General features: G+C 43.5%; 1 protein-coding gene across 5 annotated transcripts in view; it reads left to right on the top strand.

Moving 5' to 3' along the window:
* Window positions 1–492: 492 nt before the first annotated feature.
* LOC142067273 (protein PHTF1-like) overlaps window positions 493–11,487 on the top strand; it is a 32,105-nt gene continuing 21,110 nt past the window's right edge. For 3 of the 5 annotated variants that reach the window (XR_012663948.1, XR_012663949.1, XM_075115772.1), the window contains exons 1-2: window positions 494–951; window positions 4,449–5,119. Coding sequence is in view for 3 of the 5 variants with exons in the window: in XM_075115772.1 (XP_074971873.1) it covers window positions 531–951; window positions 4,449–5,119 (1,092 nt within the window). In the remaining 2 variants the exon portion in view is untranslated. Of the gene's footprint in view, window positions 952–4,448; window positions 5,120–11,487 lie in introns of all 5 variants that reach the window. The other 2 variants (XM_075115774.1, XM_075115777.1) reach the window with 1 other exon arrangement.

The raw sequence follows: 11,487 nt of genomic DNA, 5'->3' as shown, positions 1-11,487 counted from the left end.
ATGAGGGCAATCTCTTTGGCACGGCCTGTCGTGACAGGACAAGGGGTGATGGTTTTACACTAAAGGAGGGTAGATTTAGACCGGATATAAGTAAAAAAATTTTCAAAATTAGGGTGGTGAAGCACTGGAAGGGGTTGCCCAGAGAGGCTGTGGAGGCCCCATTCCTAGAGACATCCAAGGTCAGGCTGGACGGGGCTCTGAGCGACCTGATCTAGTTGATGTCCCTGCTCAGAGCAGGGGGCTGGACCCGATGGCCTCTAACGGCCCCTCACAACCCAACGGCCCCTCACAACACAACCCCTCCTGAGAGCCCCGGACTTCCCGCGGCCCCGCGCGCCGCCCATTCCCGCCCGAGCACGTCACCGGCTCCCGACATCGCCCGGCCCGCGCCGCCAGCGCATGCGCCTTCCGGCGGACTACACCTCCCGGCGCACCGCCGGAGACTACGTCTCCCAGGGGGAGCGGCGCGGCGCCTGCGCAGTGCCGCCTGGCGCTCGGGCCATTTAAATGTGTGTGAGGGAGACTGTGAAATGGCTGCGCAGGTCGCTGCGGTGCGCGCAGTGTCCCGGGCCCCGGAGGAGCCGCCCCCGCTCCCCTCGGGGGACCGGCCTGGCCGGCCCCGCGGCGGCGGGCGGCGGCGGCGGGCTCCCCCCGGCGAGGCGGCGGGCGGCAAGCGGGCCCGGTTGAGCCAGCAGCTGTTGGCGGGGCCCGGCCCGGCGGAGCCGCTGCCCCCGGCCGCCCTGCCCGGCCTGCCCGCCGCCGCCGGGCTCTTCGCCTTCTCGCCGCTCACCCTGCCGCCGTCCGCCGCGCTGGAGGAGCGCCGCCACCATCACCACCACCGCCATCGCCCCGTCGCCGGCCCCGAGCCCGGCCGCCCGGCCGCCGGGCAGCCGCAGAAGGCGAGGCGGGGCAGCCCCGCGGACGGGGCAGCCGGGCGGCCCAGCAAGCGAGGTGAGGGGGGGGCGGGGGCGCGGCGGGGCTGAGCGGCCGCCGCCCGCCTGGGGCGCCGGGGGGGGTCGCTCCGCCGCGGCGGTTCGCCCCCGGCGGAGCCCGCCCGCCACGTCCCGCGGCGGCGGCCTCGCACGCCGCCGTCCCCGGCCGAGCGGAGCGGTGCTCGCTGGGGCTGGGCTCGGCTCGGCCTCGCCCGGGCGAAGGCGGGAGCGGCGGGAAGCGGCGGAGCCCGCCCGTGTGTGTCGGCGCGGGGCAGCGAGCGCCCAGCCGGGCTCCGGCCGTCCATGTCGCGGCTCCCCGCGGCAGCGGGCACGGCACGGCCGCGCTCGGGGCTTAAGCGCTGAGCCCGGCGTGCGGCAGCCGAGCCGCGGGCTCTGTGCGGGCAGCGGGAGCTCCGGCGCTTCTGCTCAGAGTCGCCCTCGCCGCAGGTTCACCGTACAGGTGCTTCGGCGGTAAAGCTCGATTCCTATTGCGCCTGCATTAACCTGTACTAGAGCCGAGAAACTGCTGTGGCTTTGTTTTAATAAACGCCCTGAGATTTGTCTTAATGGGAAGGCCAAAATGTCTCTGGATTTTGGGGGGCAGGGGGAGCATGGAACTGTTTTTACCATTATAGAATGAGTGTTTTGGTTCTGGTCACAAATTTGTGACAGTAAAAAGCCTCTTGGTGAGGGCAACATAGATAAAAAGCATTGTAAAAGCTCCTGTAATAAAGCTACTGTGTTGTGAACTACACTCCAGGTGTATACATGAAGGTATTGTGCCAGAGAAACCAAAGATGCACATGCTTACGGAAGTGAGGTCTAGAGTGTAAACTCTAGATAGTGCTGTCCTAAGACTAGGCAAAACTTATTATGGGGAGAGACTGTTCACTGCTGTGTAATGCTTCTAAACCACTGTGTTTGAATAACGACTGTAAAAACTACTGGATTGTAAATATCAAACTTTAGCTTGATAAAAGTCGGTGAAACTACAGAAGTAGTATATCTTCATAGGCTGGGAGTGTCACTGTATGTTAGTTCTAACCCAGTAATCAAACGAGGCCTCCTTTTAATGAAGGCTTAAACACTGTTAAAATTACCAGAGTCCCAGATTTGCAAAGGAAAGCTGTTTGCTAACTGCAGGTCTGAAGCTCTTCAGTGCTTGCCGTAGACTGCAAATGTGGTGGGTGTCAGGATGGAGCTGGATTTCTCTTCCTGTCTCCCAGTCTTTATTTCCATGTATGTTCTAAATAAACTGCCTGTTCCTCTGTGCCTACTGGTTTTATCTTTGGCCACAGGTGACAATGAACATCTCCAGTGTTCTTGCTGTTCAGTAGTGATACTAGTGTGTTCAGTTATGTGATGTCTAATGGTTTTAGACTAGCTGAGTTATTGGCACTCCTGTTATTCTGCCTCACTGTGGGAGCCCATAGTGTGATGGCCTGGCTATAGCCTTCTTTGTGTTTGAGGTACTGGAGGCCTTCCATTTATTTAAAGAAATAATTAAAGCTGTATTTCCATCAAGATTGTCAGGCATTACTGTAATGTCACTGTCTAGCTTCACTTAACGCAGAGGTTACTCTCACTGTAGTGGGACTCTGCTGTGTACAGTGACAGTTAAGATAGCTGTTGTTTTCCTGCAAATAGATCAGTGATCACTGGAAGTTCCAAGATGCACAGAGTGCTAGGTGTATGCCTGCTATTAGGGAACATCTTCAAACAGGAAGATAAACTCAGTTAAAACTAGTGCATGTCTGAGGCTTTTAAACTATATCTAAAATTAGAAATGCTTAAAATAAGACACCTGTAACAACTAAAAATTAGTGTAGACACATCAGCAGGGAAGTATTGCCAGCAGTTCAGCGGTGGCGTGTGAAACTCTTCTTTAGCTTCAGCTCAGAATCTCTGATCCCACCAGAACAAAGATCGTTGTGGTTAGTATGTTCATTGCACTTAGTAAAGAAGTACCTATACTTGAGGGCTTAGTGGCTGAGAAAGCTTAGGCACACTTAACTTCTGAGACTTCCAGAAAAGTTTATTCAAAGGGCTGTTTCAGTTGACTTGCCAAAGCAAGTGATACCACCGTTCTTTTCCTGGTTTCCTTAGCTGTAATATAAAAATAAGGGCATTTGTTGTTTGTGAAGGCTAAGACCAGTAGTGTGAAAACTTGTATTTCAGGTCCTAAGACAATTGTATGAAGTTAGTGTTAAGCAATCAACTCTTTCTTCGCTTCATGAGTAATTCTGTTCATTACACCAGGCTGTTACGAAGGTCAGCTGTCTTTACCAAAGGGCTCAGAGACCAAACTAGTAATGGTATAGTTAAATACTGTGGTTAGACTAAATAACTTGAAGATGCATTTATCACTACACCTTTTCTCATAGATCAGTGTAAAATTTTTTTTCTTCAAGTGCTGCAAGAGAATAAAGAAGGAATACAAATTTGATAGCTTTGCAGACAAAGGAAATTTTGTTAGCATGAAGCACTGTGCTGTGGGAAACTGAAACTTTAGCTACTGCATCTTCCAGGCAGATGTTACCTTCAGCAGCAGATTGTTCTAATCCCTGTCACTGTCTTGGTAATATGGCTCTTAGAGTTTGTGTGCGTTGTCAGTGTGAAATAGTTCTGATTCAGGCAGATGAAAATCTTGGTTTGGCAATTGAGTTTTTAACAGCTGGGCCATTGAGATTTCTGACTACATTCACTTACTAAATATTATTTAACTTAGTTTTTATTCCTAAAATATGAGCAATTAAACTATTACATTTTGCCTAGCAGAACTACTTTTTTGCATTTTATCGTTCAACCTTTAGCCTTGTACAGGTTGATAAACCTTAAAACCAAGCCCAAACTCTTAATTTCTAGCTCTGAATTAACTGAATGGTTAACTATAAGACTAGCAAAAGATAGCTGAAGATGTGGATGTGATGACTCGGATCCTTTAATACAAAAGATCAGCAGTCTAAGGGGGGGTTTTATGGTGTTGTTTTTTTTTTGCCAGAAAGCTAATTGCTTTAAGTATTTACCTGTAAATGTCAGTAATGCTGGTACCTCTTCAGTTGCTCTGTTTTGCTTCTATATTGTGTATCCAAAATCAGGGAAGTGTTCTGTAACTAAAGTCTTAATGTTTAAATGTTATACATACTTGTTCATAGTCTTCCCCTGCATGGCACTGCCTTTAATGTCAGACATTATTAATGTACTTAATTATAGAAGTTCTGAAATATGGACTCATTTTAGAGGTGTTCTAATAAATCTATTAAAAAATGAAATATTTCTAAAATATTAAGCTTGAGTTTTGGCAGTTTTCCTTAATTCGAGGTTTCCCTTGCATAAAAACCAGATGCACTGCATTTTTTGTTGCATAATTAAGTCTTGTAAGTCAAAAGTCAAGGTATTACTGTTGGTCAGTCTTCCTGGGAATAGATAGCTTTAGCAAATGAGAGGTCTTACTTCTTTTTGGGTGAATGTGCTGCAACTGCAGAACTCTAATCATCTCTTTATTGTTGCTGCCAGAAACTCCAGATGAAAATGGCAAAACCCAGCGAGCTGATGGTCTTATTATGAAGAAGATAAAGAAAAAAAAGAAAAAGAAACACCGGGAAGATATGAGGGGAAAACGCCTGAAGATGTACAACAAAGAAGTGCAGACGGTATGCGCAGGACTAACTCGCATTGACAAAGAGACTCTGTCTCAAGGACAGTGTGACAACTTAGAAATGAACAAGGAATCCTTCAGGTATCTGAAGGATGAGCAGCTCTGCAGACTGAATTTGGGTATGCAGGAGTATCGAATACCCCAGGGGGTACAAACACCATTTGTGACACACCAGGAGCATTCTGTTCGCAGCAGCTTCTTGAAAACTGGCACTAAATTTAGTAACTTCATTCATGAAGAACATCAGTCCAATGGTGGTGCTCTGGTCCTTCATGCTTACATGGATGAACTCTCATTTTTGTCTCCAGTGGAGATGGAGAGATTTGCAGAAGAGTTTCTTGCGTTGTCATTCAGTGAAAATGATAAAAATGCAGCTTACTATGCTTTAGCCATAGTACATGGAGCAGCTGCTTATTTACCAGACTTCCTGGATTACTTTGCTTTTAACTTTCCCAACACTCCAGTGAAAATGGAAATTTTGGGCAAGAAGGACATTGAAACAACAACAATTTCAAATTTTCACTCTCAGGTAAGAACTGTTCAAAGGCATAAAAGTTGCACAACACCTAGGTTTGATTAATCTCATTAGTCCAGAGCAGGGGTGGCCTAAATAGGTGAGGCACAAATATTTTTTGAAGCAGATGAAAAAGATGATTTTGGGGCTACTGTTACGGTGCTGTTGGTTCCTGTTTCTGCTTAAAGCTCTCTTGTGCCCACTGGAGGGATGTTTCGGACATGGCTGACCATAACCTGAGCAAGATCTGCACTGATCTTCTTGCAGGCTTTCAGTTGGTCTTCTAAACGTGGAAGAACACTGACATTGTTCAAAACAATTGGGAAGTCTGCATGAAGAGTTGTATGGACTGAAAATACTAACGCTGTTTTTTCTATTCAACAGAGCTAGTTTTTTTGCAATGATAGTACTTTTCAGGTTTCAGTATACAGTTATTCGCAAAAAATAAGGTGTTTTAACGTTTTAATTTTATCAGTAGTTGATGCTGGGTGTTTAAACTTTCCATCTTCAGAGAGAAGGTTAGAATATCTATTTAATTGCCTATGAAAAAGGCTTTCATTTTATAGGCTACCTTAACTTCTATAGTAGGCTTAAACTATCTTATATTCTCAAACTGTATCTTTATGTAGCTTAAATGGCTGTGACAGTAATAACTAAGCTAATTTCAAGATTCCCATATGAAACCCTTGTATTTAACTCTTGTGATCAAGCTTAGAAATACCTGTGAACATACAGCAACATTAGTTTAAACAAGTTCTGTTTCAGATAGAATAAAACTTCTTCCTGTGTAGTCTAGTCTGAGAACAGAGTCACACTGCTGATTACTTCTAAAATCTTCATTCAAGACCTTAATTTGGTTCACCTGTTGGAAGGAAAAACCTGAAACTCTGCAGTGGAGTGCACCTGAGTACTATTGGAACAGACCTTTAGCAGCAGATTTGGAAACAGTAATGCTTGTGTATGGGTTATCTGGATCTCTCTGGAGTTTACCAAATGCTTATAAGTAAACTTTCCATTAAAAAACAGTTACTGCTTTACAGAAAGTTACTGCATTGTCACTTCTGGAGTCTCTGAATACTTTCCAGTATTCATCATAGATACCATTAAATTAGTAATTCTGACAGCGTATGAATTTGACAAGGAATAGCTGCTGCAGCACTTACTTAAACCAAGAAATAGAAGATGGTTTAAAGTAATTCTTTACACTGACAGAGCTGCATCGGAGTGTGTAGTACTCCAAATCCAGTCTGTCTGATGAGCATACAAACTGCTGCCATCAGCAAGAACACTTTTGGACACTACACAGCTGTTCTCTGCAGATGTGAAACTTGTCCATAGGTTAGATTTTAAAGAGTTCCGTGTTAGTGATTTATCGGTGTTCTTTGATGTCATGATTACATTCTAATTTACTTTGAGTACATGTGATTGCCTAAAATGGCTAAACAGGGACAGTTGGCTATGTAGAAATTACGCTTTCTTGGTCTTGGGAACATGAATAGCTTACACTATAAATACGTGTGAGGAATGTATGGTAATAAATAAGAGGCTTCACTGGGTTACAGTCCGTGCTGGTATTTCAATTAACTATTTTAAGTACTGTTTAAACTTGACTAAGATTGAGTCATGATATAAGGTTCAGTTGGTCTAAAACACCTCTCTAAACCAGCTTCAGCGTGACCTGGTTAATCCTCTCTGGCGGAAGTATTTGCTCAGTGTGTGAGCCACACTAACATATAGAGAAGTAGAGTTGTTGCAACTCTAAAGACAGCTGAAACAGGACTTTTCAGAGAATAGAGATGATAGTAAAGTAGTTAGGTTAGGCATGCATTTAAATAGATGGTGGGTTTTAGCAGCGTGCACCTACCATAGTTGAATCCAAGTTTTACAAGCTAGCCTATCTTTAAATAGAGGAGGCTAAAATGCCTGGCTTAAGAGAGCACAGGGAGGATAAGTCTGGCAATTTTACTGCTATTCCTTGGCAGCACTGTTGAGGAATGAACAGATTGGCTAAGCTTCACTCCTGGACCTTCCTGTATGAGAGACTGTACAATACAAAAGCACTTTACAGTTATGCCTTTGCAGATTAAGCATGTTATAGTATTGTTGTATGCTGTAATACTGATACTGTTTTTAACTGGGGATGCTCAGTTAAGTTCCCTCCGTTCTCAGTCAAACCTTCTGTATGCATGAACTTGCTTGCTATACTGAACTGTGCTGTGGCAAGGGGATTTTGAGCATTAGGAGTCTTTAGTTCTGGAGAGTTGGTGTCAAGAAATCAAAACTTGATCTGTAAACTGCAAGTTAACTGAAAGGTAATGTGACCTTTGGCTTGTACAACATTGAGCTGCTTTGTGTACCTTTTCAGACAAACAATTTCATTAAGAAGTGTCTCCAACTCAAAATAAGGACTTTAATCTGGAAGACTTCATAAAAATCCAGTGATAATTAACTGCCTTGCAAGGTGAATTCCTTTGCTCTCAGGGCAGTGAGAACAGCGTAAAGTGAATGTTTATAAAAAAGCAGTCCAATGTGTATTGGTAATAACTGGTTTCTGTATATTAAAATAATTAAGCTTCAGTGTTCTCTGGATTTTTTGCTTGCATTGTCTCAGGCTCATTTGTTCTGATACTTAGAGCTAAAGCTAAGCTTTAGTTTAGAGCTATTCACTTGGACTAAGCTTTCAATACTCAAACTACTGAACAGTAATTTGTAAGCTTTCTTCACATAAGGGCATACTTCAGTTTGAACATTCTTAGTAGTGCAGCTAGGATGAACTCATGTTTTTCCCTTCGTTGTTTCACTACAACTGCTTCTGGGTCTGCTCAGTGACTTGGAATGTATCTAGACTTAAAAAACCACTTCTGCTTTTTTTCCAAGAAACTGATCAACAGCCTGATCAGTTCTCTATATGGTCCAAAGAACAGTTAAACTGTTACAAAGGAGTTGGGTGTTCTGGGAACAGGCCACGGAAGAGTTGGGGGACGTAAGTTTTGCATAAGCTGCTATTCCTTCTGGGAAGGAGGTGGGAGAAGCAGCCAACAGGAGATAATAGGGTAAGTCTTCCTGCTCCTGCAACATGCTGTCAGGGATAGAGCAATGAACCATATCATAGGTTGGTTGTCTGTCCCATCTTAACTTTTGTTACTCCTGGACAAAAGTATCTATTCTGGAAGGGCAATTTATTTTTGTTTAGCAGAAGCTATTGAAGTATGAAATGGAGAAATTGTGCAGCTGTGCTGCAAACTTAATTTGGTTTGTCACTTAAGCCATATAAATAATGCTTGGTGGTCTTGCTGAAATATCTGACAGGCTTCAGCTGAACATACAACCCTTGATGTAATGGCATGACATGCTGTCTTCCTTTCCTCCTTCTGTTGTAAATAGTAAGCTGCCTTATGTTCTTGTTGTCTTCCTCACAGCAAAGTGTTTGCATGGCTGGTTTTATAGCTGACTTGATGTACTAAAATACAGTCACTGCCAACTGATTCATGCTTTTCTTGAAACTAGAGAGAAACTTCTGAAACTTAATCTCATTTGTCTCCAGCTTATGCCTCCTCTGTATGTTCTCTTACCCTTCAGAGTTATACTGCTTGCTTAACTCTTCATGAGGCAGGGGTCTGAATTATCTGAATAACATGAAAAACAAGATCTATGACTTCTACAGGAAATACTGATGCTGTCTACTTCTGTTCTCGCTCAAGTGTGTGAAACACTGATAGGCATGTCGTTCAGCTGCTCTAAAATGTCCCCATGAGCACTGAAGAGCTGATTTTAAATATGCCTAGAACTTCACTCTTAGTGTGATCCTGTATGGAGTAGGGGATACATAGGGTAGTGGTACCTGGGTGGCATCTTGAAAGGGCACAGGACACCTGAGTAGTCTTCCTAGCCCAATGGTCCTTTTACAACAGTAAAGAGAGTGCATGAGCTGATCCATAGATAGTAGCAGTTAGTACTTGTGTGATCCACTAAAGTTCATGAAGAAGCACAGTGAACAAATTACCACAGCACCTTCATTTCTATAATAAGTTATTAACTTCTGAGCCATTTAAACTAGAATGACCCAAGCTAAGGTTCTAAAGAAGAACTGAAGTTTAAACAAGGTTCTAGTGGCTGTAACAAAGGGACTTCAGGTATTTCATAGTATCATTTTTCTTCCCTGAAAACAGGGGTGTATGAAGATGACTCTGAAACTAATATAGCTGCTAAGAGTGCATCTAGAGCACTTGGCAAATGAAAGGTCAGAGTAGTTTGCAAGAAGGTGCAGCAAGCAGGTTACTTGGTCTTCCTTTAGTTGTGTGGCTTGGTGTCACTTGAATAAGATGCCTGTTCTTTTAGATGGCTGTGAACATACTTGTTATACACAAAGTCTTGGCATATTCCATATTCTTGAGACTGCTAACCTCTAACCAGTAGCATTTGTATTTGTGCTGCTCTGGAGGCATTAAGGATGAGAAAGAAACAATGTGTGAAGGAATTTTTTACAGCATATTAAACTTGCAGACTACTCCCCCTGTGATTGAGGTGCTTGAGATGAATATGACAGCCTGCTGGAGATTGTCACAAGTTGGTACACATTTTCAGTGTAAACACATCCTGGTTTTAGTTCTCAAGTGTATATATTTCTTTAAGTTCTATTAAACTAGCAAAACATTAAAATCCAATATTACATTAAAGTATTTCTAGTGTCTCCTTTATAACTCTTGAATTCTCTTCTACTTTTCATTGCATTCCAGTGCATTAAAAAAAAGCTTCTACTTTTCATTCTCTTTGAAAACATTACAAGGAAAAACTGCATATGGTGGTGTTATTCATTTTAACTTGTGACAAACACCTGTGAAATACTATGAATACTCAACAGGTGGTTTCAATGGAACAAGTCTCATCTGGAAGTAGTTGATCTCCACTTCCTTTAATAGTACCAGGCAGATAAACTTAGCTGACTTAAGGACCAGTGCATTTCAGTCCTCCTGTGGGTGCACAGAACTAGACTAGTGCTGTAGTTTTCCAATACTACTGCTCAGAATTGTTTTCTGGCTAGCTGATGAAATCATTCTGCTTTACTGGTAGAGGTTCATATCTAACACCAGTAATGTTCTAATAGGATTTGGAGACTTAACTTTCTTAGGGCAACAGACAAAAAGAATTCACAGCCTCTGAAGATAGTGCCTGGTTCATACATCTGTATGGTCCAACCCAGAAAGGTAGTATGTGCCCATTCTGCTGCTGGTGGTCTTGGTGGACCTGAAGGTAGAGTGCTTGAGCTGCACGGTGAAGCTCTGAGTGACTTGGGATGTAAACTTCTATGTGTGAAGGTAGAGGTCATGTGGTGCAGCACATGTGGTGCAGGCTGAGGAATAAAGCTGTATTTGAAGTTGTCTTTGGTTCCTAGTTAGCTTTTAATTCAAATGTGTGCAATCAATGTAGAACTGCCAACTGCATATACGCAAAGCTAATGAAAGGAGGACTCTGGAAGTAGGAGTGAATTAAACTCCTGTAATTAAGCAGCTAAATATCTATGGTTGCTGCTAGAGGATAAAACTGCAGCAGCAACTGTAACTCTTGCTTTATTAGTCTTCCCTAATTTACCTTTAACAACTTCATGGAGTAGTTTAACTACATCTGGTTTGTTGGCTAAACTGCAAAACTTAAAACTAAAAAACCTAAAACTAAGCTGCTTCATACATATTTCTATAAATGGAATTAAAAGGTATCACTTCCTGAACATGACTAAAAATTGCAAATTTATCAGTAATCCTCTGTCCTTTGCACCTCTCCCACCATGTAGCCGTGGAGATCAGCTGCAGTTGTTCACCACTAGAACCACTTGATGAATGTAGAGAGGCTGTTGAAGAGTGGTAGAAGGCTGGGGCTCAGACACAACTGAGTGTACAAACCAGACTAATCAGGGCAGATTTTCTGATCTTTTAAGGTTGAGTAGCTGTTGCATCTACATAAAACCTACTCTGTGGCTACGTGGCATGTTGTAGCTGCAGTCCTTAGGACGAGACTAGGGAACACTGGAGTCTGGACAGTGGTTCACCTCTGGGAATGGGAGATGGGCAAGAAAAGCTCCCAGATGACTTGGGAAAGTGGGGCAGTCTGTGCTGCAGAGGGTGGCAAAAAGCTGTAAGTGAGGTTAAAGTGTTTCTGGCCACAGCAGTGACAGCAGGTTATACTGCAAATGGTAATCCTAAAATTGTTGTAAACTAACACTGGATTTCTAACTAGACCTCTTTTCCTCAATCTTTTGTCCAGTTTTGTGGATAAACTATAGCAATATTGCCTAAACCACTGTGTGAAGGATGCCCAGATTTTTCACTGCAGTCATAGGGTAAAGACCTGTACGACCTGACTGAAAAAGAATGCATGCTTCAACAGCA

Source organism: Phalacrocorax aristotelis, chromosome 21 (genome assembly GCF_949628215.1).
Source record: "Phalacrocorax aristotelis chromosome 21, bGulAri2.1, whole genome shotgun sequence".
In the NCBI taxonomy this organism is placed as follows: domain Eukaryota; kingdom Metazoa; phylum Chordata; class Aves; order Suliformes; family Phalacrocoracidae; genus Phalacrocorax; species Phalacrocorax aristotelis.
Note: the sequence above shows the minus strand (reverse complement) of the source record. Positions and strands in the feature narration are given on the sequence as shown.